At 40.0% G+C, this 26902-nt stretch overlaps 1 protein-coding gene and 1 long non-coding RNA gene across 7 annotated transcripts in view; one reads left to right on the plus strand and one right to left on the minus strand.

Moving 5' to 3' along the window:
• FAM13C (family with sequence similarity 13 member C) overlaps positions 1-26902 on the minus strand; it is a 199984-nt gene that overhangs the window by 139521 nt on the left and 33561 nt on the right. For all 6 annotated transcript variants that reach the window (XM_073353371.2, XM_073353370.2, XM_078853799.1 and 3 more), the window contains one exon: positions 12780-12823. In XM_073353371.2, coding sequence (XP_073209472.1) covers positions 12780-12823 — 44 coding nt within the window. The remainder of the gene's footprint in view (positions 1-12779; positions 12824-26902) is intronic.
• The window catches only part of LOC140914767 (uncharacterized), a 73098-nt gene that overhangs the window by 40352 nt on the left and 5844 nt on the right, over positions 1-26902 (plus strand). The window lies entirely within an intron of this gene.

A 26902-nucleotide genomic window follows, 5' to 3' on the forward strand; every position in this document is an offset into this window, starting at 1 on the left:
TCAAAATTTCTTTTAACTTTATTTAAAACAAACAATGTTTAAAAGTGGCAGAAATAGAAACAAAACTTTTTAATTTTGCTAAAGAAGAAGGATTTGTTCAACCCAACATATTTTTCAGAATTGCCAGAGAACCAAAAAACCCATTGTTTCCCCAGCTCTAGTGTTAGCATATGAAATGAATGTAGTACAAGTGCAAATAAACAGTGCTGAAATTTTCAAAGGAGCCTACAGGAATCAGGCGCCCAGTTCCCACTGCAATTCAAATAAAGTAGGGTGCCAACTCCCTTAGACATATCTGAAAGTCCCTGCCTAAATAAATCATGCAGCAAGTTTAAAGTTATGATACTTCCAATAGATCAGAGTACACTTTGGACAATACTCTTGGTATAAGACTGAACTTGAATAATTTTGCCACTTCCTTCTGGCAGTTTATTCTGAATGCTTTTACATACTAATTTTAAATTCTGAGCACACTACTGTCTAGTAGAGCGGGTTGGAAAGGACATATTTTCAGTGTTCAATCAGCTTTTGTGTTTAACAAATAGAGCTTTTTGTCAATTCCCGCAAATTCCTTGTTTTGTCAGAATCAGATGGAATTAGATTTCCTCAAAATTACTATAATCCATAAATAGCTTTGAAATTTTTTGCTCAAAGCTGAAAGATACAAGAAGAAGAAAAACCCACAAACATTAACACTATTTGGACACCTAGATGCAGAAATAAGATTTGACATACAGAATAAATGTAACTGGTTTATTGAGAATACATTATAGGGGGGGCCCTCATGAAGAAAATTCAAATGGCTCATGCACAGTACTAGCAGCATACAACTTATTATGCAGATACCCAAGGACAAAATGCAGCCCTGGCATAAACAGGTGCAATTCCATTTATAATACATTTCTGAATAAGAATATAATCTGCAATTGCACTAGTTAGAATAATACTCAGCACCGTAAGACAATCAGTAAATGCGTGAGGTTAGGAAGAAATTATTCACAATGGTGGGGTGTTTCTTTTAAACACCTTCCACTGAAGTATCTAGTATTCAGCATTGTCAGAGTCAACATAATGGTCTTAGATGGCCTGATACTACATGGCAGTTCCTATATTCCACTGTAGTCGATAGAATGGTGCCCGTTTACGCCAGGACTGAATGTGGGTGCTAAGCTATAAAATGTGCTATGCAAACTAGAGATAAGCCCAATTCCCTCTTGATTTTGGGGAAGTGCTGAATTTTGCAGCTCAAGGTCATCTATAGTGTAAGTTTCAATTTAGATTAGTATCTCTCTCTACCTACAGAACCTGAAGCACTTATGAAAACATAGTATAATTACACTAAAATCAGTAGGGAAATAATAGTCCATGTTATTCTATTCCTTCAACCTCACCTACACAGTTGATACACCTCAACCTCCTAAAAAAGTTATTTTTGCTTTTGGAGATACCACCGCAGCACTGATTATATGGGGATCTGTAATTATGGTAAAATCTTGCCCTGACAAAATTTCTGGGAAAATCCCATTTTCCTCATCCTAACATTTTGCCATGCTTTCTGCAAAGAAAGTTGTGTTAACCTGAGCCATGGTGAAAGTTTAGACTGAATCAATCTGCAAATTTTACTATCTACTTTTCAAGGAGAGTGGAGGAAAATATGGAGGTCTATACTCGCACAACAGGTTTATACTTGTTGGATTGATAGACCTGTACCCTTCTGCTCTCTCACTACCAAAAATGAACTAACTGGTTTACACTTGTGTAAGGAGAGCTGATAGAAACTTCTCAAAGGGTGGCATTGCCATATTCAGTGCCAACAAATAAAAAGGTTGGGGAAAGTTTCTCAGTTTTCATTTTGTGACTTGCTTGAAAGATTCCATTTTTACCCTGAGACTGAAACATGAAACCGAGAAATTTTGCACAGTATTTCTTGCAAGTGGGTGCAGTTATACAATTAATGATATCCCCTTCATTGTCACCTAATTCTGCTGGACTAGTTTTACATGTGTGTTAAGATCTGTAAGTCAACATGCCTAGGCCTCAAAGTTGCCTGACTTGTCTCCTTTGAACATCTGGTGGGCTAGCAAATATAGAAAAAGAGTAAATCTGGACAACGAAAACAATTAAGGCTGGGTTTTTCAAAGGGCTATGAGAGATTTAAGTGTCCAACTCCCATTGAAAGTTGAGCACCTAACTCTCGAAGGCCTTGTCAGCACACAAAACTTGCATCAGTTTAACATATGGGGCAATTTAAAACGGCTTTAATTAAATCAGTGCAAAAGACTGTGTGGGCATTTATTTCAGTTTAGCAAGATTTATTTCAGTTCAGTATAAATCTATTAGAAGCAAGTTGAAGATAAACCAAAGTAAGCTACTCCTAATCAAAATAAAAGTGTCCCTGTAAGGGTTTGCCTTCTTTAACTAAGCTGGTGCAAGCATGTGTGTAGACAAGACTTTATGTTTCTTTGAAAATCTCAGACTAAAACCAGTAACAGAGGGTATTGGTGGTGGGAAGGGTAAATCAGATTTCCAAATTACTTGTAATAGTAATCTCACATTATCAAGAAATTATTCAAACCTGGATTTTCTGCTTCCAACATTTCCTGCGTGAAAGGAACGCTACCAACGCTGAAAACAGAACTTAGTGTTGAACCAAAGGCATTAAAGAAAAGATATGGCACCCAATCCGACATTACTATCACAGGTCTCAAAAAACTCAATGTTTACCCTGAAAGCAGAGAGAGAAAAATCTAAGTTTAAAGCATGAACTAAAAAAGATAATGTCCAGTATTAGTGAGCCATTTAAAAAGTCCACATTTACCAACTATTACCACAGATTGGCCCTATAGTTACCATGGCTAACTCCTATTGTAGGTATAGAGGGTTGCTGGTATCTCAGAAACCAAAGGAGTGACAATTGCCAATTATTGTTGTTTTTTAAATGCTGAGACAGTAGACTGTTGACATCAAAGCAATGATGATTAGAGGTCTGCACTCTAACCATTGATAGGAGGAGATCATACATCAGTGCCAATAAGGTGGTTTCAGTTCTAGGTCCTAGTCTGAATCTAGACTGTGTCTAGTCTAGCTTCAATTAGATGAGCTTGGAGTTAGCCTTTGGGTAGCTTATCTAGGAGCTTGCTCTGGAATGGGAAGTTTGACTCTGGGTGGTAGCTGGCTAGAACCAGGTGGGTTTCTTCAGTGCTGGTTGTTGGACTATTGTGTGTTTGAAGGAGTAAAGGAAGATTCTCTCTCTGAGTGAGGCACATTGGCTATTTCAGTTAAGAGTTTAGGACTCTATTTCATAAAACAGGCAAGACCTGAGTCACATTCACAAATCTTAGGTCATGATTCTTTTAGGATGTCCAGAACTTCCTGATGAGTGAATATACTGAACTCCAGGAATGTATGTGGGCTGTTGGTTAGTTGATGGGTACAGGCAGAGTAGATTCATGATGTTTGAGAAGACTTCTAGAATGTTTTCTGTGAAAAGAAAGGATAGTACTTAGCAGCACTTGATGCTTGGTTTTGATATAGGTACTCAAGATTGGATAGCTTCTTGAGGTGTGATTTGTAAGCTTCAGCTGTGGCTGATGAGAATGTTCTTTTGGTCTGTAATATGGCCTTGGCATAGGGTTGGAGGAATTTGTTATATTTCATCCTGTCTGTACCATCCTTTGTTTTTCCACCATCAGTGCTGAAGTTTCTGCCCCTTTCTTTTCATCAGGTGCAGGATATCAGAAAATCAAGGAAATCTGTGTGGGCAATAGGGAGGAAGGGGCCATTTGGGGCCCACCATGTTGCTGGTGGAGGCTAGCATTCAAGCACAATGATTTATCAGGTCCTCAACTCCTCATTCTGTAGGTGAAATGCTCTTGTCCTTTAGCAGGCTTTGGAATTTTTTTGGCCTCCATGAGTCTTGTCAAATCAGGGTAATTGGTCTTTCTTGTTGCCTAGGAGTACATGATCTCTGACCACTGCCTCACTGAAGCGATGGTCTGTCCAAACCAGTGGCTGGGTTGTGAAGATCAGATCCAGATTGTGACAGGCTTTGTGGACTGTACTAGCAATGACCTGTGAAAGTCCTACGGATGTAAGTGTGGAGATACATTTTATGGTGTTTGCATCTGCAGCCTTGTAGATGTGCATTTTGAATTCTCCCAGGACAATATGTCTAGGGTATTTCACCACCATTGCTGACAAGATATCAGTGAACTCTTATGAATCCTTTAGTCTGTGGAGGTCCATAAATAATAACAAAAATCTGTTAGCTTTAGCTTGTTTCTATTGCTAGATGAATTAATTTGAATAAAGTTGTCTTCCCTGAGGCACCTCTCTTGGATTTGATGTTTGCAGAAAAGATGAATGCAGCACTGTCTGTCTTCTTGACCCATCACAAACTCAGACAGGATATCCATTTCTGGTTGGATGAGGTTGGGTAGCACAGGGCTCATGGTGTCATCTAGCCTCATTACTCATAAGGTTGTGTATTGTTTGTAAGTGGCAGATTTTGCATTCATCATCATTAACTTTAATTCGTGCTGCTTTTTACTGACTGCTTTCGGCCTGTGCCTAGATCTTGTGCAATGTATAGTTGTTAGATGTCTGGAATTTGATTTCTTATGTCTGCTTTCTATTTCCTTGGACAGTTCCTCTCAATATGAGCTGTGATAGGTAGAATCATAGAATATCAAGGTTGGAAAGGACCTCAGGAGATCATCTAGTCCAACCCCCTGCTCAAAGCAGGACCAATCCCCAATTTTTGCCCCAGATCCCCAAATGGCCCCCTCAAGGATTGAACTCACAACCCTGGGTTTAGCAGGCCAATGCTCAAGAAGTGCTTTGTGCCATCTGAGGACTTGAGTGGAGAAACGGTTGTCTGGTTCACCAGAAGCCATGAGAAAGGCAGGTTTGTTGGATACTTTTTGGAGCTGTAACCTGGTAGATTACTGGAAATGGTCAGAGTTAGGACAGCATATTCATGGAGTAGTGGTGGCTGTGCAGAAAGCATGGTGGATGCAGAGGAAGTAACACAAATTACTTTATTCACCATTTTTGTGCTGTTTTACAACCATATCCCTGTCCCTCACCACCATTCCAAAAAACACTGGTTGCACTATTTCATGCACACTCCCCCAAATGCCCTTGAATTTAACTGACAGCGCAACTAATCCAATCAGCTCATATTTATGTATAAGCAAGTAAAAATTGACAATCTAGTGCCTATGAAATGAAACTGCTGCTACGAATTCTCTCTGAAAACACTGCAGCACTTCTAGAAGTGCTGTAGAACTTGTGCATGAATATTTCATCCCTCCAGAACAAACAACAAAACAACCACCACCACTTGATTGATTTGTCCTCAGTATACAATTTTAATTAAAGCAATTGAAGTTGTCCAGCTAGGCATGCTAGGAGACATCAAACACTTTTTTGTAAATCAGATTCCTAAATCGATGCCATTTGTACAGGCAGTCAAGTTAAGTCACATTGGAGTAAAACAGAAAATCAGTTAATCGGTATATGGAAGCACTTTTAAAGGGCATTACATTATACTAGCTTAATGAAAAACATTCCCTGCTATATAACGTTAAAATAACAGAAATCATTAGCTATCTAACTGGCAGTCTGACTCATCATCAGATTTACAAAAATGAAAATATCATTTTGCTAATCTTATTTTCCAGCCACATACATCAACTTTATGTCTTCAGAGCAGACCACTAGGGTAACAACTGGAAAAAAAAAAGAGGCAGCATTCTAACAGGAATATAAAAGAGAAAGCTATGCCTTTCTCATACAGTGTTTCTTCTCAATGGGTTTGCACTGTGGAACCTGTCCCAGACACTACATGAATGCATTATATAATAAGTTACACGTAGCCATATTGTATCACTGTCCTGAAACTAGGTGAACAATAATTAGCCCTATTATCAATCTCAGAGGCAGCTGTACAACACAGAAGCCGAAACGGGTGTATTTCCCTTTCAAGGTGATTAATTGATCTTCGTAATGGGGTTACCATTGTAATTTCTTTTTTATGGATGTATTTGTTACTGATTCCCCCTGGGGTGCCACCTGGAACTGGGGTACCACTGAGCCCTCTGATCCACCAGCCTGGGCTCCCTCTTAGTCTGTACTGCTGTGACAAGTTGCAAAGCCCTCCAAGCTTTCACCAGCATTCACACAGATAGGGACACACCCAGGTGCAGTTACATGTAGGCTCTCTAACCACCAGCTTCCCAGCCTGGGACCCCAGAGCAGAACCTTCCTGCCCTGGTCAAATCTGGCCAGTATATGGGTTAAATACCCGGTCCGCCTCTCCCTCAATGTGAAGAAAACAATGCACACTTGTGGTAACCAACCACAGCTTTTCCCCAAGGACTCCAGTCAAAGCTCACTAGTTTAGATTACAACATAAAATAAGTTTATTGACTACAAAAGGGTAGATTTGAAGTGATTAGAAGTTATAGCAAACAGATCAAAGCAGATTACCTAGCAAATAAACAAAACCGCAAGCTGAGCTTAACATACTAGATAGGTAGGATATGAATTGGCAAATTTCTCACCTTGAGTGATAAACAGGCTGGCAGATTCTTAAAACATGAGCTGCCGTGGCTTTTCAGTTTGGGTTTCCTCAGGTTTTCATACACAGGCTAGAAATCCCTTTAGCCTGGGACCATCACTGCCCCCCTTTTCAGTCTTTATTCCTCAAGTGTTTCCAGGTGTGTTGTTGTAGGGAGACTGAGGTCCCCACATGATGTCATTGTCCCCCTTTTATTTCTTCTTCCCACTTGCTGGAAAGCTCTTTTACTGTGACCTGGGTCAAAGAGTTCCCATTGTGTAGTGCTATCTCTGAGAGGTTTCTATTGTATACAGTTCCTGGGGTAATCCTTGTGCTTGCGTGCATTTCCTCAGTAAGCCATTAACATTGTTTGGCCTCTTTACTGTTGTACCAGAAAGGCTGCTTGTGGGTGTTTTCAACCTCACAACATGTTTCAGTGGCACATACACAGCCAACTTCATAACTTCACACACAATGGAAGCACATACAATCCAATGAGATATTAATGTCTAGCAGATCAAGACCTTTAGAATGATACCTCACAAGGCATACTTTATACAAAACATATCCTAATTACATGACAGTGCTGAATATTGGAGTGCCAAGGTGTCACAGTATTTATCAAAAGATTAGACATTAACTAAAATAATTATTTTTAAGAATACTTAATTGTGTGTCCGCAACACATTTGATTACCAGTGCAGAGTAGAGTGGGACAATTACTTTCTGTATATTACATATGAAACTCCTTTTAATACAGTTCAAAATAATATTAGCCATTTTTGCAGCTGCATCACATTGTTGACTCATTCAATTTGTGATCCACTGTAACCTGCAGATCCTATTCAGAAGTACTATCTACCTAGCCAGTTATTTCCCATTTTGTAGTTGTTTATTTAATTTTTCTTTCTTACGTGAAATAATTTTCACTTGTCTTTATTGAATTTCATCTTGTTTACAGTTCTCTAGTTTGTCAAGGTCATTTTGAGACCTAATCTGATCCCTGCAAACCCTACCAGCTTGGTGTCATCTGCAGATTTTATAAGCAAACTCTCCACTACATTATTCAAATCAGTAATGGAAATATTGAATAGCACCAGATCTAGGACTGACCCCATGGGATCCCACTAGATATGTCTTATTGAAATCAAGATAGATCACATCTACTGCTTCCCCCCATCCACTAGGCCCATCAAAGAAGAAAATTAGGTTGGTTTGGCACAATTTGTTCTTGACAAATTCATGCTGGCTATTTCTTATACTCCTATTATCCTCTAGGTGCTTACAAACTGACTGTTCAATAATTTGTTCCACTATCTCTCCAGATATTGAAGTTAGGATGACTGGTCTCTAATTCCCTGGGTCCTCTTTGTTCTACTTTTTAAAGATACGTGTTATGATTTCCCTTCTGCAGTCCTCCAAGACCTCAGCCATCTTCCTTGAGTTCTCAAAAATAATTGTTCACCTTTCCGAGATTGCTTCAGTTAGCTAGGCTGAATTGCATTAGGCCCTGCTGACTTTAATACTTATATAAAAAATCCTTTAACCTAATCTTTCCCTGTTTTGGTTTATGTTCCTTCCCCCTTGTTGTCAATATTAATGATGCATACCACAAAACTTTCCCTTGCCACACAATTCACTCCTTGAGAGTTTACTTTTACGTGACAGGTCTCTTCTGTGAAGCAGTTGGTATGATAGATAGCCAGCTTCGCACATGGAGTAGTGGGTCCCACCAAGTGCCAGATGGATAGCTGACCCCTCATCTCCAGTACAGCAGGTAGGTGTCAACCAGACCCAATAGTCCTTTCACATGGGCCCTGTATTTTACAGTTTAAAGTGCACCCTGGATCTTCCCTGCTATCTGTACAGTGGAATTAGTCTCATGATACACCCCTTCTCTTTAAGATCAGCTGTGATTTTACAACCTGATGGTGTACTATCAGGAGTAACTTGTGGGACAGCTTTAGGGTGCCGTTACATTTGACATTATTGTTCACTGTTGCCCACTGGAAAGATTACTAAGACCCACTGGTACTTATCAACTGTGTCATCTTCAAGGATTTGGCCACAAGGTGGCTCCTGAGAAAGATTTCAACTGGAGTATGTGTGGACACCACTAATGTGATGCCTTTGTGGGGGTTTTCTGTTTTTGTTTTCTTTTTTAAACTTTCATAGTTCTAGTTTTGTTCTCAAGAGGGGAAAATGTTCAGGCCAGCTCTTACTGTATCACAACCTGTTAAAGGAAAAGGAGTACTTGTGGCACCTTAGAGACTAACAAATTTATCTGAGCATAAGCTTTCATGAGCTACAGCTCACTTCATCGGATGCACTCATGAAAGCTTATGCTCAAATAAATTTGTTAGTCTCTAAGGTGCCGCAAGTACTCCTTTTCTTTTTGCGAATACAGACTAACACGGCTGCTACTCTGAAACCTAACAACCTGTTAAATCATTAATAATTATTAAGCATGTAACTTTGGATTGCTAATAATATAAACAGGCATACTCAATGTTGGCCTCTCAAAATTGATCTACAGTTTCCTCATCAAGAATTGACTCTGTAGGTTCCCACTCTTGGGTAGAACTCAACACTACAAATCTGGAACTGTCTAGATTGTTCCAGCCACATGTACATTCTTACACAGGCCTGACTGACTGATATGAAATGATATGAGTTTGCAGCACCAATGTACCTCTCAAATCAGCAGCTGTGTTTGTGTCTGAGACATGGAAAGGTCCCATTGAATCTTTGGATGGGCAGGGAGAGATGAAAGTGAGGATATCCCTGAGCTAAAGGAGAACCTTAGAAGAACACTCCCACAGTCTCCTACTAAACACAGTCCACACATTTAGGCTACAAAAACATTAGTTAGAAGATATGGTCTCAGTGAACAAAGATTTATTTATCTCCATAAAAATGATCAAAACCAATTTAAAGATTAAATACATGCAGCACTATGCTCTGTAATTGGAGGTAATATCCTTTGAATTTTTTCTCCTATTATCTACCAAATGAAATTTTGTATCTGCTCATTGCTCCATTAGCATTTCCATAGCTTTTGAGAGATGCTGGTTTGTACTCTCTTTAATTGCTTTTTCTAAGAGCTCATATTATTCCTAGTTCACTCAAATCCATTTCCAAACTAATGCAGTTTATTAATGTGCTGTATATTTGGCATAGCAAGCAGCAGCATGTCAGGTTTTCCAAAGCACTCTGGGAAATAATCTGCAGCCCCCAAACCACACAAGATCTTCCATTGTTTTTCATTATAGAGGATAATAAGTTTGGCATCCATTATAGTGCTTTAATGGATTTTTAAACAAAAATGGAAGCAACATTTACAATAATTTTTCAGTGGCTAAATCATCACTCAGTGTATTTGTTGTAAAAGCATTTCTCTTCCCAAAATTTTTCAAATATTTTCCCCATACCACTTCAGGATGATGCTGAGACCTTTCAATATTTGTCATAAAAAACAAGAGACACCCACCACAGACTCCAGAATAGCTAATAGCTGGTGATTAGGGCACTTCCCCTGGATTTGGCCACCCACATTCAGGCAGAGCAGGGCTTAATTTGGAATAGGGACTTGATTCCAGGTCTCCCACTGTGATGCACTTATCTCAACATAGCACCTAAAACCTTCATAATCACCACTGTGATATGATTATGGCATGTTTTGTACAAAGTATTCCTTCTGGGGTATCATTTGGAAAGTTATAATTTGTTGTGCATCCTTGTTCTGTCAAAATGTGTGTATTATCATCATTATATATGGAGTTATGAGAGTCTGCTATATGTTTGTCACTGAAATATACTGTGAGTCTGGGAAATGTCCACAGACTAGCCCCTCAGAGAGGGCAAAGAAACTGTAAACACAGAGGCCTTACACGCCAAGCCTCAAGTGGACAAAAGATATGAGCAAGAATTTTCTGTTCATGTGAAGGACAATGGGAAGCTCACGTAGGCCATGGGGGCTGCCTAACTCCATGATGCAGCATGGATTTTTCTAGCACCTGTAGAAAAGTATAAATGAGGGGCAGACACATCACTTCTCCTGCCTCTCCTCCTCCAATTCCACACAAGGAAGCCAGATCACTGGGGAGACAAAGAAACTCCATTGACACTATGGAAGGGGTTGATCCTAACTAGGTGCTCCAGCTAGAAAGAACTGCTGTGAAGTTTGGGGTGAGAGAAATCCTTCTGCTTTTAATATTTAATTTAAAACCAGTGTGTTTCTGGCTAAAGTGTTTGGGGAATCTACTCAGGCTAACCAGAACTGGTGTACGATCAATTTCTTTGTCAAACTGATGAACCTTAGGAGCTTGTACTGTTCAGTAAGTAACTGAACAGTACAAGATGGTACATTTCTTACTCCTGAGGGGATTCTGCGCTGCTGTAAATGTGCAGAATTTATGTGCCCCACAGATTTCTTTGCTTTCCCGCAGAAAAATGATTTTCTGATGGGGAAGCAAAGGGAAGCCACAAGAGCAGTCATGCGACCCTCCCCAGCAGTATGTTTTAGGTGCCCAGGGCAGCTGGCAGAAAGGGAAATCACTGAGGGGCTGGGGAAGACCTGGCTGGTGACTCCTACCCTGTGCCAGGCTCAGCTGCTAGTCTGGTTGAGCTGGGGAGGATGGGACTTCGTCTTCCCCCGCACAGCATCCCAGGTTGTGTCAGACCCACCCCTAGATTTCTTCCCCAGCTGTAGGAAGCTCTGCAAACTCCCCCTCACCCTGTGCATCCAGCACCCATCACTCCTCAGCTGCAGGTGGAGGGATCACATTACAGGGAGCTGCTCCTGAATCCGTCCAACCCCGTACATCCAGACCTCCTCATATCCAGACCCTCCCACTGAGCCTCACACCCCTACACCAACACCCCCCCACGAGGCCCACTACCCCTGCATCTGGACTACCCCAATGAGCCACCTGCACCCAGATCCCCACCCTACCAAGTTACAACCAGCTGCACCTGGATCCCCACCCCACTGAGCCCCACTCCCCCAGCATCTGGAACCCCCCCTCCCCGAGCTCCCCACACCCAGACCCCCCTGCCTAGCTCTATCCCACACACACCCAGCTCTCCCTCTGCTGAGCCCCAATCACCTTCACCTGGACCCCCTGCAGAGTCTCATTACTGTTGCACCCAGAACCACCCTCCAACAAACCCCTGTGCATCCAGATTCCTCCCCCCTCAACACTCCCCCACTGAGCTGCCCACATGCAGATTGCCCCACACAGAACCCTCTCAACCCACACCTGCGCCCCCCACTTGGATCCTGCCTTGCTGAGCCTGCCTGCTCACACCTGGTGCATCTGGCATGGAGGGGCAGGGCCCTGGGGTGTTGCGTTGTATCAGAGTTGGGTGCAGCCTCATCGCTGAGTCCATGTCCCAGTGTGGGGGAAGAGAACTGCACAGTGATCTTCTACCTCTGTGCAGCCAGTGGCCTGTGCTGCCCAATGCCATGCTGGAACCTCCACATTTATTTGACAAATAAAATTTCCAGAATTTTGCAGAATTTTAAAATATTGTGCACAGAATTTTTAATTTTTTTAGTGGAGTATTTTTAATTTTTCGGTGCAGAATGCCCTCACAAGTAATTTCTGGGATGCAAGGCTGGGACCAGGGATGTGGAGGTTACCCCATATGTAATTCAAGAGTGGCTGGTATATGGTATATGTCTGGGGGGTAACTTGCATGCTAGAGGCTGGGGGTAACTTGCATACTAGAGGATGGGGGTGACTGGCCGCTCACACAGCAAAGCAGACCCTAGTGCACACCAGAATGGAGAATTAAGGGGGAACAACAATCCAACAGTCCAGATTGCATATTGTGGCATAGAATCATAGAATATCAGGGTTGGAAGGGACCTCAGGAGGCCATCTAGTCCATGTCACGCCCAAACCCCAGGCGAGTGCCCTAACCACCAGGCTATTCACTATTCTTGGGTATATTTCACTCAGCCTCTCCTACTGCAGTTATTCCACTTTGTATGTATAAATAGTCACCAGGCCAGAGACAGAGAAACTGACTTCACAGCCTGATTTTTAGGACACTCATGCTGAGCCGATCACCAGTAAATCCCTTGACTAAGAATAATTTCCTAGTTACAGAGCAGCTGCCAACAGCTTATCCCCCGGCCCAAATCAATGCACCATTGCATGGTACCAAAACCATTGAAACAACACTTAGATAACTGGCGTTTTCATCTTACCTTAACTTGTAACTGGTTCTTTCTGCGTCCTCTCGGTTATTTTTCTGAAAAAAAACCAGAACATTCAGAACCCATACGCTTTCAGACAGAGACCACCTTGCCTGAGGTCTTGTCCATTTTTAGGAGAAAATGTAATGCTTTAATAAACATTCCTTATTCATTCAAGTGCTTGTAATTTTCTTGTAATAGCTAAGATTGCACCTTATCCTTTTCTTAGTTCACATTCCTTCTGAGGGAACAGAAAACGCATTTACAACATTTCAATAGAAATGGTCAGGAAAGCAATCACATTTTAAATATTAAAATATATTTTAATAACTCTACCAAATTATTATTAATGGCATTATTTCTACATATGGAACAGTAATACATTAACTCAACAATAATAGAAGTGCAAGAAAATTGCTCGGAAAATTAGAGTGCATTTGTATGGAATCTATATTGAAGTAATAATATAGAATGGAGCCCTATTTATTAGAAAAATCAGAGGTTTTTTTCTATTAGTCTACATTTTAGTATTAAGTAAATTAGAGATGGCTCAGACTTTAAAACTCTCGTTCTGAACTTCCCTCAATATTGAAAGTTTAGTCCAGGTCCAGCATTTGTGACAGGCTTTTAGCCCTTTAGTGGACTGAGCCAAAACCCTGTATTCAATCGTCCTCAACTATAGGGAAAGCTTGAATCTAGATTCAAAACTTGGTAAATCAGTCCCATCTATAACATACATTTATCTCTTCTGTTCCATGTCCAGAGGGTCATGGAATCTGTAAAAGCCTGCATGAATTAGGCTTGTGTTCTCAATGGTAATAGATTTGATTGTCCTATAACTGGTAACCTTGGTAAGAAACTGGAGGTATTGCTTTGAATTTATGTAAAAACTCTTAGGGGAATGAGGGAAGCATCTGTGAGAAGGGCCAATGAACAACTGTAGATAAGCAAGACAATGCAATGGCAGTCTCTAAACTAGCTGGAATGTTCTGCCATTTAAGATAGCTAGGCTAGGTTTTTGTTTTCTAAACATCTTTAGTAGAGTTTTGGTTTCATATAACCAAAGGCAGGTATAGTTTGGACTCAGATTTTGTGTCACCTGAACCACCAACTTTCAGGGGCAAGGCAGAAAATTGGATAAACGGTTCTGGTTTGGCCATATCTCTATTGCTGGAACTGTATCCTGCAAATCTTGGTGGTGGTCCAGGGGTCCCATCCCTGGTGAGGTAAACAACAAGGAGGTTAGGAAACCAAAACAATTTACCATTTTATAACTTGGACATACAGACAATTTCTTTCCAATAATTTTTTCTATGATCACAGAATCTTTAACGTAACTTTCTCATTATTAGTGAGGCAGAGACAAGACAGGAAGAACTTAATCATATATGTATAGAAGAGACTGATCACAATATAATTGATCCTAATCTCTGTGAATCAATCTTACACAATTTATTTTTGATTCGGAAAATCTCTACTTTAGGTTTCAATTGAGCAAACCACTTAAGCACATGTTGATCTTTAAGAATTTAAGAAGCATGTTTCTTAAAATTAAACACATTTAAGTGCTTTGCTAAATTGGACTGGCACGTGCGTAAGCGCTTTGCTGAATCAAGTCCTAGATTTATACGCACCAGGCAATGTATGCTAAGAGGAATTTCACACATTGCACAAGCCTATCCAATTTTCATTCATTTATATTGTTATATTAATAATGCCCAGATAAAGAGGAAGATAAGGAGTCCAGTAGTCAATACAGCATTTAGTTCAATGCTTTAGAGCACTGATTATGTTCAGCTTTGAAATTAAAGTTTACAGCACTACATATTTTCTTTCCTCCCTCCCCTTTCTTTCTTAAAGCCACAGCCAGGGTCCATCCATAAGAAAACCACAGTAAAGATTCCTCTGACCGTAAACAGGAAGTTGTCAATTTGTCTTGTTTAAATTTCAGCCTCACACCTTACTATTTGCGACTTTTCAGAGCTGGAGAATGCAAGCTGTAACAGCCAACAAACCTTCAGCCAAAATGAAACTATGTTCATACACTTCCGCTCCTTTTCTTCACATTAATCCCAGGGAAGAAAACCCACAAGACCCAGCTAAACTCAGAGACCAAAAAAAAGCCCAAAACAATGAAAATCAAACTGCTATCACGGGTCAGACCAAAAATGGAACATCAGATGATATTGCTAAGCAGGACGTCAACTTCTGTTATACCCCCAAAAGATCTTAATAGCTGCCTTTGCCCCCTTCGTAGTCTGTTGCTTCACAGGCAGCTTCTTCACCAAAACCTTTTTTGCTCCTGATTCAGGAAAGCATTCCTATTAAGGAAAGCACTTCAGCACATGATTAATAAAATGGACTTATGTTATAAGTACTTTCTTGAACTGGAGCAGTTATTTGTCAGATTCTTCCTGGAATCAGACCACACTGGAAATATGTATTAATACACTGTGTTTCTGCTGTAGGACTAGAACAGGTATATAAACAATATATCATTAGAACAGACAATTTCAACATTTACTTCATATCAACTTGAGTACACTGAATTGTTCTACTATTTCACATGGGTTTCTCTAAGTAAAAGTGGTGATTCTCCAAGGATCTTGGCAACTGTTGCAAGAAATTGTGCCAATTAGTGATTGCTTCCAAGAATTTAAAAATGGGTTCTCTGAAGCCAAGATAACAGATATCACATTCTTTTACTGGAACTAACTGCAGATTAAAATCTGTTTGGAAAGTAAATGATATTCTGTGTCCAACAATATTTTTTCCAAAGAGTTGCATTATCAGGCCCATTTCAAACTAGGCTTCGGCTCAGAGGCTTTTTTAACCTCTTGCATTGACTGTTAACCATCAGGGATGCGGTTCATGAAACCAACTGGAAAATCCCTTTGCATCCATATAGTTTTGCGATCGGCTTAGTATTAGATTTGAGAATCATATATGCTGAAGACAAGTCTTCAGCTATGTTCAATGCAATCAGTCTGTTGTAAGTAAGAATGCAAAACTAAGGGCTACTTTCAGTCATTACTATTATTTTATTAGTATTGAATAGCACAAGATAAACCTTCTGCCCTTTTTGTAGCTAACATTTCTAATGAATGAGTAAAGCCTCTAGGATCTTTTGAAAATCCCTGTGTGATAGAGTGGATTCTGGCTGGAACATGGTATATTAATACAGTGTGTTTGGAGTCCTTGAAACAGAGAAGGAATCCTGATGTTCCAAGAAGACTGGAAGGAAACTGGGCCAGTGTATGAAGTTTGGTGTTGTCAAGCACAGGAATACAGGGTAAATCTGCCCTTAAGGACAGGTATTTATTGAAATTTTATTTACATATGGAGGTGTCAAGCACAACTAGAGTGATTGCTCCACCAGCACAAACCTAAGTCTGCCCACTTGTGGGGAAAGGGTATTAAAAGATCCAGAAGAGTTTTATTTTCTTTCAGTGTGGATCTCAAGAAGACTAAATCTGAGGTAAATGATCAGATAATAGCAGGGTCTGTAAGGGAAGGTTCACCCCCAGTTTAAGGTTTCCTTATGAGCCTCCTTGGAGCTTACAGTGGAGATGTGCTGAATTAGCAACCTCCCTTAGTTGCCTTAGCTTTATCCCCTCCCCAGCAAGTACCTCTCACCTTTTATGGTTGTGCTGGCCCTCTTCAGCCCCATCCCAGTATTCCAAGAGTTGCAACTAGGGGGACTTTTCACCACTGATGCACTCTGCCAGGATCTGCACCAGCAAGAGCCATCATATACGCTAATGAATTTACCTGCAGGAGTGGGATCTTTAGAGAAGTTGTAACACACTCTAAAGATACACACCTTGTTTACCCACCACCTTCTCCACAATGTTTTGAATCAGTACTTTGTATTCTTTTTGTTAACTAGCAATTATCACTTGGTTCAACTACTCTCCAGACATTCAGTCATCCACAAACACATCACTTTATTTACTAAACTGCTGAACTGAAAATAACCAGAATTTATATTCATATTCACAGTTCGAGACAAAATTCAAATATTTAGATTCGTATTGCAAAAACAGCAGGCATTTTCCATGGGAGGTAGTTGATGACGATCAATACAAACTCTTATTAAGATTTCATTTTATGAATATAATTATATAATGCTCATAAGCATCTTTTATGGATGGGTACCTTTAGAGATCTCTTTAAAATATTTCATCACTATGTCTAATATGGTATTTAATAGTCAGTGCAGTCTTGTGGTTATATGATCTCAGACTAAGTCACCCATGGCAAATATCTCTAGTTTATCACTCAGTTTTCTTGTGATGCATTATTTCGATGCAGAAGAAAGTCATGCATCACCAAAATGTGTAAATTCGTTTGCCAATGCTCTACTTGCATTATAAATTAGTGACATTAGAATTCAGGAGTACCCGTTAGCTGTTGGGATTACTTGTTATTAAACAAGTGGAGTTTGAGAGAGTTTAAGCAGAGGTCTATATTGGTTTGACTGAGAAGAGGGTGACATTATAATTACAATCCTGAAAAAACATGGATTTATAAAAAATAACCAAACGTTCAAAGATAGATGTTTAGCATCTACCACCACAATTAAATACTGGGATTAGAAAAAGATATTTAAGTATCACTGAAGTTGTCAAAGTTTACTACAAATTGTTACTCGCAAAGTATTTTTGCTTTTGCCATCTTTTCCCTTCTGATTTAAATGAGACTTGATGCGGACAGCCTTTCTGAACTTCTCATAATACAATGCCACCTTGCCAAGTCATAAAATGTCTAAGTTCATAAGAAATTTAGTGAGATACTGTCAGTTTGAATTTGGCCAAAAGTTTGTAAAAGTAAGCTTTAAAAAAAAAATGAAAAAAAATCTATGTTTTTTTTAATTAATGGAAACTGTTTTTAAATTAAAAAAAAGTACCCATCCAATGTGTGAAAATTGAATCACAGCATTGTGCCAAGTGAGAGAGAACTTGAAACTGAGCTAAATCTGTGAGCACAGTTTGTCTCACTGTTGCTGCACATAAGCAAGATAACACTGTTATGAACCTCAAAACAAGCTTTGTTGTAATGACCTAATTAAATGGGGCTGTTTTCATTCTAAATTCCCTTTTTTGGGGGATGTATTTTAAAATATACTTTGGCTTTGTGTTAAATTTTCCTTCCATCTTGCTCCTTCCCCACTCCCGCAAACAGAAAAAAAAATACTTTTTAGACCTTGAGATAACATACATGGATCTCATTTCATTGTAACTTCAGAGATTTGTACAGAAAACTCAGATTGTATCATCATAACAACAATATGATCCCTAGTTCTCCACAGAATTGTGCTGAGGCAAATTTCAAATATGCAACATTATCATGAAGTCCATACTGTTGAGAGGTGCTAGGCTCTTTTTAAGCTAAGGTTGAAGCTAATTTCATCTTAAAACCAACTTTCAATCCACTCAAAATCAGACCCATCTACTTGAAACTTCAAACAACAGACCCTTTCTCAGGATAGAATGTTTCTGGTAAGTTTCAAACAAATTACACAAGGTATTTTGAAGATATGGGAATTCAAACTCTTCTTGTTACCTACCTTTGAGAAGTTCTCTCACAATGCTTCACCTATAAAATCAAGAATTGATCTCGCTGTGCTACACTAGTGGAGTATAACTGACTTTTCGGCAGGGGGGCAAGGGGTGACAGCAAGAAGCTAGATAGTAACAGGTCTTTGCATAAATACCAAAACAAGCACAATTTAAAGAAAAAAATTAAGAACATGATATACGATATGTATCATACACTGCTTGGTATGCCTGTAACCAACAAAATTGTATGAAATCTGCTTGGAATAGGTGAGGATAGCCATGGTGAGAAGTGACAGACAAGGAATCACTTTGGAGACAAGGGACTCCTGTCTGGAAGAACTAGGAAAACTACACAGGTTTGGGAAGAATGTTTGGGAGAGTGCAAGGAGAGGAAGCAGTCTGGATTGGAATACATTCCATCCCTGCACAGCTTCCAGTTCTGAGATCCACTAGAGTCCCTGTGTTATTTATGTCTGCCAGCTCTTCTGTTACTGAGAAATTCGTAAACTATTTTTGAAAAACAAAAAAGTTCCCAGGCCAAACCCCCTTCACCCGCCAAAAAAAACCAACACAACCCTTTAAATTGGAATTAATTTTTCATATATGCCAGCAACCTCTGTTGAAAAAAGCAAAAGAAAACCCTAAGAATATTTAAATGGAAAAAAAATCTTCATGAAAGCACAGAAATTCATCAACTTTAAAACAAAACAAAGCATTTGAAACTGTGGGAAAGCAAATTAATGCTTTCATAGGTACATTACTCCAATACTGTCTCCAAAGTGAGCTCTATTTTTTCCATATAAATCTCTTGTCATGATTGCCCCTTAGAAGGTTTGTACATATATAGGGAATGAGATTTTTCAAAAGGGCTAGGGGAGTTTGGCATCAAAACCTAATGGAAAGTCATAAATTGAGTGCCTAACCCCCTTTTGTGCCACAAGAATCTCCCCCGATACATTAACTCTATACCTTATGACACTTGCATAATTAGTAGCACATGGAATCTTTGTGAACAGTAGACCTGGTTGTCTTATCAGGAATTTGTAAACTTATATCTTTCCACAGGCTGTGTATTACCAGAAAAAGCTTGGAGTCTGCACAAGTACCACACGGTTCAACTAGTTAAAAGAGTTGAACTTTTGCTAGTCATGGAAGAGAGGAACTAGTGTAATGGATGGATAAGGCTGTTTCCATCTCTGATTGCTTTCACCATGGAGATCTGAAGGCACAGTTAAAGTTGCTTGGGTGATATTAACTGCATTTTCCATAGTTTCCAAAGTGGTACCTTAACTATGAATGTAGATGCTTTCTAAAGTGTTTGGTTTTTTACGGAAATGCTTTGGTTTAGCTGTTTTTTTTTTTTTAAATACAAACTAGTGTTACATCTGATGAATATTGACTCCATTTAACAAGGTTGCTTGTTTGTTTTAAAATAGACTTGTCAGTATAATCACATTTTGTAATTCCAATTATGTTATAATTGCATTTAACTTCAGAAGACTTGCCATGTGAACTCATCAGTATACCACATGGCAGGTGTAACATTGTGTAAGAAACCAATATTGTGTGTGTTGCTCAGTAGCTACTTTTCCAGCCAGCAGCAGGATCTATTGTGAAGGAATTATACCATGAATGTGTGTACTGGCATACTGTATACCCATCTCTCATACAAATTAATAGAAAAGGCACAGTAACTCTGAAGTCACATTCAGGTCAAGGTTCTACATTAGTGCTAGCCTATTGTATTTAAACTATCAGGAATTTCTACTTCATTACATTTCAGGACTGCAAGCTTAAATGTTATTCCTGCATAGTTCACCTCAGCAGGAACCAGACCTAGATGTGCTTCAGTGACTCAACTGTCAATATTGTCAATATATAACTTTCCCCTCCTTAAATTACCAGAAAGGCATAAAAGCCTGCCAACGTTCTGCAACTGTGCCAAGAAATACTAAAGAAGTTTCTCCTTTCATGTGAAATTATTTTAATTTAGTGGATTTTCTGATCACCACATTACTGTACCTGCCACTGATTGCGTGTGTGTGTGTCCATGCGTGCTTGCACATATTTACTTCCTCATTATGCACTAGTGTCAAGTATCAAATTGTGCACAGTCCAGAGAATCTGATATTTACTCTCAGGAGCACCGGGTGTGGTGTTCAACTAATTATGAGTGAATATCGTTAAATCAAAGGACAAAACAGATTTCTGAAGTAACCAAGTTATTTGATCAGTTTGCTTAAGAAAATGGAAGGGAAATAGGGTCTCAGTGGAACACTGTTCCTGGCAGACAAACAAAACCAATTTCACATTTTGCAGAAACCATCACAGATTTTAAAAAACTAGCTAATTTCACCAGTATCAGACAATGAGAGCACTTCCTCTTTTAATGCAGTAGGGAAAAGAGTGAAAGACCTGATCCGTATTTATATGCACCCTTGAAGCACACACTACTGAAGATCAGATAAGAGAAAATTAGAGTCATATACTGATCTAGTTGTTACTATTTTTTGCCAGACACTTGGGAGGGGAGAAGAAAGACAATCAGTCCCACACGGTATTGTGTAGGAAAAGGTGTAATGCTACATTAAAGATGTGTTCTGATTAAATTTATCTGAATAATTTTAATTAAAGGACTTTATCACAGTTGTTCCTTCTTAGGATATTAATTTGTTATTTTATGTCACTCAACATACCACACATCACCATGAAATAGTAAGATAACTGTTTCTTCATTTGATTATTTTCTTAACTAAACTAATTTTATTTGTATTCATATTTCTTTTCTACCTTTGTGGGTATTTCAGGTTTTTATGCACTGTTCCAATACCACAAAAATGTTTCCAAAGTGACCAGTTAACAAAATATGATACATATTATGTTTGGACCCAGCAAAACCAACTCATGACAGCATTATTGATTTATTTTTGGACTCAGCAACCAAAAATGAACCATTTTTCCTAATGCCACATATGATATAATTTTCTTCACTTTTATCTTCCAGGTATGAAGATTGATATATTTAATTGTTGCATTCATATGACGGACTTAACAAATTGACCTTGACGAGCATTAACTGTTGTAAAGTGTATTGAATAGAAAAGCCCAGCTAGCTATCTAGACTTATTTCAAGTCTAATTGGGTAGGCTAATGCATGTACTAGCAACTTCCTTGCTCCCTATTAACTTATATTATTATATTATCAGCACATATTATGAATTGGTTCTTGGAAAGAGCAATCCAAGAGAAACAAGGCTGTACTTAGCACTTGGTGCAAAGGTAACTTGGTCACATATATTCTTAGAGTTTGAAATGTGTAGCTCAGCCTTTTACTTAATAAAATACAAAGAAAGAGAGAGTGGAAGATAATCGTCAGGCAAAGAGCTCTACTGTCTACTGGCAAACTGCATGAATTCCTGGACTTCCTTAGTTAATTTGTAGCAATATAGAGTACTCTAAGGCTGAACATAGTTCTAGAATGTAACCTTAAATAAGTGTTTTATGGTCTAGAAACAAAAATCATTCCCAAAGCAAACTCTCCTGTTTCAGCTTTGGATGTAGACAGATGAATCAATCATATGTACAAACATGACTCATGCTGCATCCCTGTTATGCTTAAAATGTTTGTTCTGGCCCAGACAACATTAAAAAAATTGAAGAAGCCTATTTAAGTGGCACCTCCTGAGTTAAAGCAACAGTGCCAGATGGCATCAATGCTAGTTTTAATTTAACATTCAAAAGACAAGGTGCACTAGTTATGTTTCTCCTCCATCAAGGTGTTCAGCGTATATAATGCATTGCAAGTCCTAAACCCAAATTTCCTCCAGTTCCTCTTTTGGGAGCTGATCTGAAGCACATAGGTATCTTTCCATTGGCACCATCAATGACACTAAGTGTCTTCATTTTTTCCCCATCTTTGTTTCCATTAAGTAGGCAGAAATATTAGGATCTAATAGTATTCAAGTAGCCCAATGACAGTTTTATATATGGCAAGGTCTTTAGGAATAGTTTGAGTGTTCTTAGTCTTACACAAGACAGTCACAATTCTAATAGATCTAATTCACTTACAAATCTTGGGCCAGATTCTGAGCTCCCTTGTACCAGTATAAATTTAGAGTAACTCCATGGAGCAAATAGTCAGCTGGTGTAAATTGCCATAGCTCGACTGCCCCATGGATTTTCACCAGTATACTCAAGATCACCTTATGACTCCATAAGGACTGATACTGCAAGGCTTGAGATGGGACTGATTAATAAGAGGTCACAAGTAAGTGAAAAGCGTTGATCTATGGATCAAGGAGTCTTGTGGCACCTTAGAGACTAACCAATTTATTTGAGCATAAGCTTTCGTGAGCTACAGCTCACTTCATCGGATGCATAAAGTGGAAAATACAGTGAGGAGATTTATATACACACAGACCATGAAAAAAGATGAAGTGAGCTGTAGCTCACGAAAGCTTATGCTTATGCTCAAATAAATTGGTTAGTCTCTAAGGTGCCACAAGTACTCCTTTTCTTTTTGCGAATAGAGACTAACATGGCTGCTACTCTGAAACCGATCTATGGATCAGAACTAAAAGGTCCTTTTTTGAAAGGAGAATGCGCTACGTCACTATATTGCCTTTTTTTCCCTTTTGGTAGTTTCTCCAAAAAAAACTGTTCATTGCCTTCATGGACCTGGCAACACTGTTTGTATGCAGTTGCTTTTAGTATGTACTAGAAGTCCACAAGTTGCAACACCCCTATTATATAACAGTTTAAATGTCCATATTCTATCCAGACGAGCACATTTAATCCTGTAAAACTCTTGCCTTGAGCACAAAAAATTCTAACATATATTGTAAAAGTAATTAGTGCTCCTTAATGAATGTATTCCTTTGAAATCCTTATAATGGTGATGCACATTAAGTTTGATTGCAGTCTCAATTTATAACGATACTCAGCTGCTTCTAGGGCAACTTTTATTAAAGTTTGATAGTGATAGATGCTAAGACACTGATTCTTGCTGACTTTGAGCCAACACATGCTTTATTAATTATTATTATTATTACTGCAGTCTGATGTAGCAAGAAAAGGATAGATTTCTTATTGAAAATTTGGAACTAAACTAAGAGAAATACAAGAGCTTTCCCACAGTCCATTTGGGATTCTAGTTCCTCTTCCCCTCCTCTCTCCCCAAGTACTTTGACTGCAATAAAACAAAAATTAAGCATTCTTTGAAATGATGTTTGGGATTTCTCTGTATCCAGGCAGCATGTAAAATTTCAGTGCCTCTTTTTATTTAAGCTGTCCAGGTCCTTGTTATTGTTGGCTCTTACCAAGCAAACTTATTGCATTATGCAGCTTTTGCCAACAAACATTTAGATTTCTTCCTTGTAGAGTTATTCCCAAGCCCTTCCCTGCCTAGTTCCCACAGTGCTTCATTAACTGAAGAACTGAAAATACATTTTGTTTGTGTAAGGATAGATATTAATAGAGAGAGTCTATGCTCATTTCCACTGTACCCTGCTAAGGATGTGTAAAATTACTTGCCTAGTTAGAGCATGGGTCAAAACCTTCAGTTAATGGCCACTGGAAAGAAGTAGGAATAAATATTTAAAATGGGACAATAAGAACTAAATTAGGTCTGGTTCCTCTAAAAAGCATATTAATGTTGACTATTCTATAGATCATCTTTCCAACTCCCAAAAAAAGAGTCTAGGTTTGAACATAAATTTCTTTAAAGAAGTATCAGAGTGGGTACAACAAAGAAGAGTTATTGGGTTTCCTCTGGGCAGACTGATAGCCTTAGAAAAGAAATATCACTGGTTCTCTGCCCCTTTATTGGTAATAGACATGGTGTATATGCAGGTGATCCAATCAGTTCCCCTGGTAGCGAAAGCTGAAGAGCAAGAAACACCCAAAGAGAGGTCCTGGTTGGTGAGGCAGGGAGAAGGAAAACCATGCCAGGTGCTTTGTTGCAACAAAATGGTGAATTCTGCCACTAAAACAGAATTCCATTGCATCTTGGGAAAAATGCCAAGTTCTGGTTCCTGGGGCGTTGCCTTGTACTCTCCCCTCTGCCCCTCATTTGTCTGTATCTAACTGTTGTCTCTGGTCTTACACCTAAATCGTATGGCTTTTGGAGCAGGGACCATCTTTTTGTTCTGTATTGGTATAGCACCTAGCACAATGGGATCCCAGCGCATGACTAGGACTCTTAGGTGCTATTGGAATACAAATAAATAATTCATAGCTTCTTAGGGATCCTGCATTGTGTGGCAGTCTGGGGCCAGTTTAACCCCAGTAGAAGTTAAAACAGCTCTGAGACTGCTCTAACATACAACCCCAAAAAGCCATTTTGAGCCTGCAGGAATAGCCTTAGCAGAGAGGCACCCTAGCCATGCCCTTTAGGGCAGAGAATGTGAGTGTATGGCATAAAGTCACTGCTGTACCTGTGTGTCTCACCAGGAGTTCCCATACCAGCCCCATTAAGTGTGACTAAGGGTCAGAAAGACAACATAGGCACAGGCTGTATTCTCTTATCAGTGCAGTCCCACTCCTTCCTCCTCACTCTTTGCCCAGGGGCAATCTCTCTAGTACCAAAATTCCAGTGCAGCCATGTAGATTTCCCCAGGATCCACATGGAGATACCAACTTTGGAGCAGGCCTCTCAGCCTTAGCTAGAGGAAGACAACCCCCATTCACCCAAGAAGATGGAGCAGGGGAGTCTAAGCACAGGGGCTGCTCCACATTCTATAGCGCAGCTAAACAACAGTGGGGTGGGGTGTGCTGTACAGCTGCAGTGCAATTTTTTTAATCTTCATTGAGAACTAATCTAATCGCCTTTTATGATGAGATTACTGGTTCTGTGGATGAAGGGAAAGCAGTGGATGTATTGTTTCTTGACTTTAGCAAAGCTTTTGACATGGTCTCCCACAGTATTCTTGTCAGCAAGTTAAGGAAGTATGGGCTGGATGAATGCACTATAAGGTGGGTAGAAAGCTGGCTAGATTGTCGGGCTCAACAGGTAGTGATCAATGTCTAGTTGGCAGCCGGTATCAAGTGGAGTGCCCCAAGGGTCGGTCCTGGGGCCGGTTTTGTTCAATATCTTCATAAATGATCTGGAGGATGGTGTGGATTGCACTCTCAGCAAATTTGCGGATGATACTAAACTGGGAGGAGTGGTAGATACGCTGGAGGGGAGGGATAGGATACAGAAGGACCTAGACAAATTGGAGGATTGGGCCAAAAGAAATCTGATGAGGTTCAATAAGGATAAGTGCAGGGTCCTGCACTTAGGACGGAAGAACCCAATGCACAGCTACAGACTAGGGACCGAATGGCTAGGCAGCAGTTCTGCGGAAAAGGACCTAGGGGTGACAGTGGACGAGAAGCTGGATATGAGTCAGCAGTGTGCCCTTGTTGCCAAGAAGGCCAATGGCATTTTGGGATGTATAAGTAGGGGCATAGCGAGCAGATCGAGGGACGTGATCGTTCCCCTCTATTCGACATTGGTGAGGCCTCATCTGGAGTAGTGTGTCCAGTTTTGGGCCCCACACTACAAGAAGGATGTGGATAAATTGGAGAGAGTCCAGCGAAGGGCAACAAAAGTGATTAGGGGTCTGGAACACATGACTTATGAGGAGAGGCTGAGGGAGCTGGGATTGTTTAGTCTGCAGAAGAGAAGAATGAGGGGGGATTTGATAGCTGCTTTCAACTACCTGAAAGGGGGTTCCAAAGAGGATGGCTCTAGACTGTTCTCAATGGTAGCAGATGACAGAACGAGGAGTAATGGTCTCAAGTTGCAGTGGGGGAGGTTTAGATTGGATATTAGGAAAAACTTTTTCACTAAGAGGGTGGTGAAACACTGGAATGCGTTACCTAGGGAGGTGGTAGAATCTCCTTCTTTAGAGGTTTTTAAGGTCAGGCTTGACAAAGCCCTGGCTGGGATGATTTAACTGGGAATTGGTCCTGCTTCGAGCAGGGGGTTGGACTAGATGACCTTCTGGGGTCCCTTCCAACCCTGATATTCTATGATTCTATGAATTCTGGCAACTGTATTTAAACAGATGTTCAGCTCTCAACATCCAGAAACAGGTAGGTATGGCCTTCATTCGGAGCCCCTACGGATACAGCCCAAGCCTGCAAACAAAGCGCTGTCACTTCGTGTGCGTTTCTCCAGACAGAAATAGGGCAGACACTGACCCTCAGAGTAGGGCTGCAGATTTGACGGGGCATTTTTTTTTCAATCAAAACTTATGAAGCAGTCACTAAACCCTTGACTTGTACTAAATTTACTGTGCCTGCTCTGTGATTTTTGATTAAAAAATGCCCTGACAAATGAAATTCAACAAAATCTCTTTAAAATCCTAGCAGCCCCATGTCCTTCTCCCTCAACACTGCCACCACCATCACCTCCTCGCCCCACTCACCTTCAGCAGCATCCTCTGCCTGGCACTGCGACCCTCATCCCAGCACATGGAAGAGGTGACACCTCAGGGGAGGGGCTGGCCGGAGCACAAGCCTGACCCACATTCACCCTGTGCAGCAGCAGCTCCTGTGTTCCACGGGGCTGGCTCATGGCTCCCCGCT

The sequence above is a fragment of the Lepidochelys kempii genome, chromosome 7 (assembly GCF_965140285.1).
Source record: "Lepidochelys kempii isolate rLepKem1 chromosome 7, rLepKem1.hap1, whole genome shotgun sequence".
In the NCBI taxonomy this organism is placed as follows: domain Eukaryota; kingdom Metazoa; phylum Chordata; order Testudines; family Cheloniidae; genus Lepidochelys; species Lepidochelys kempii.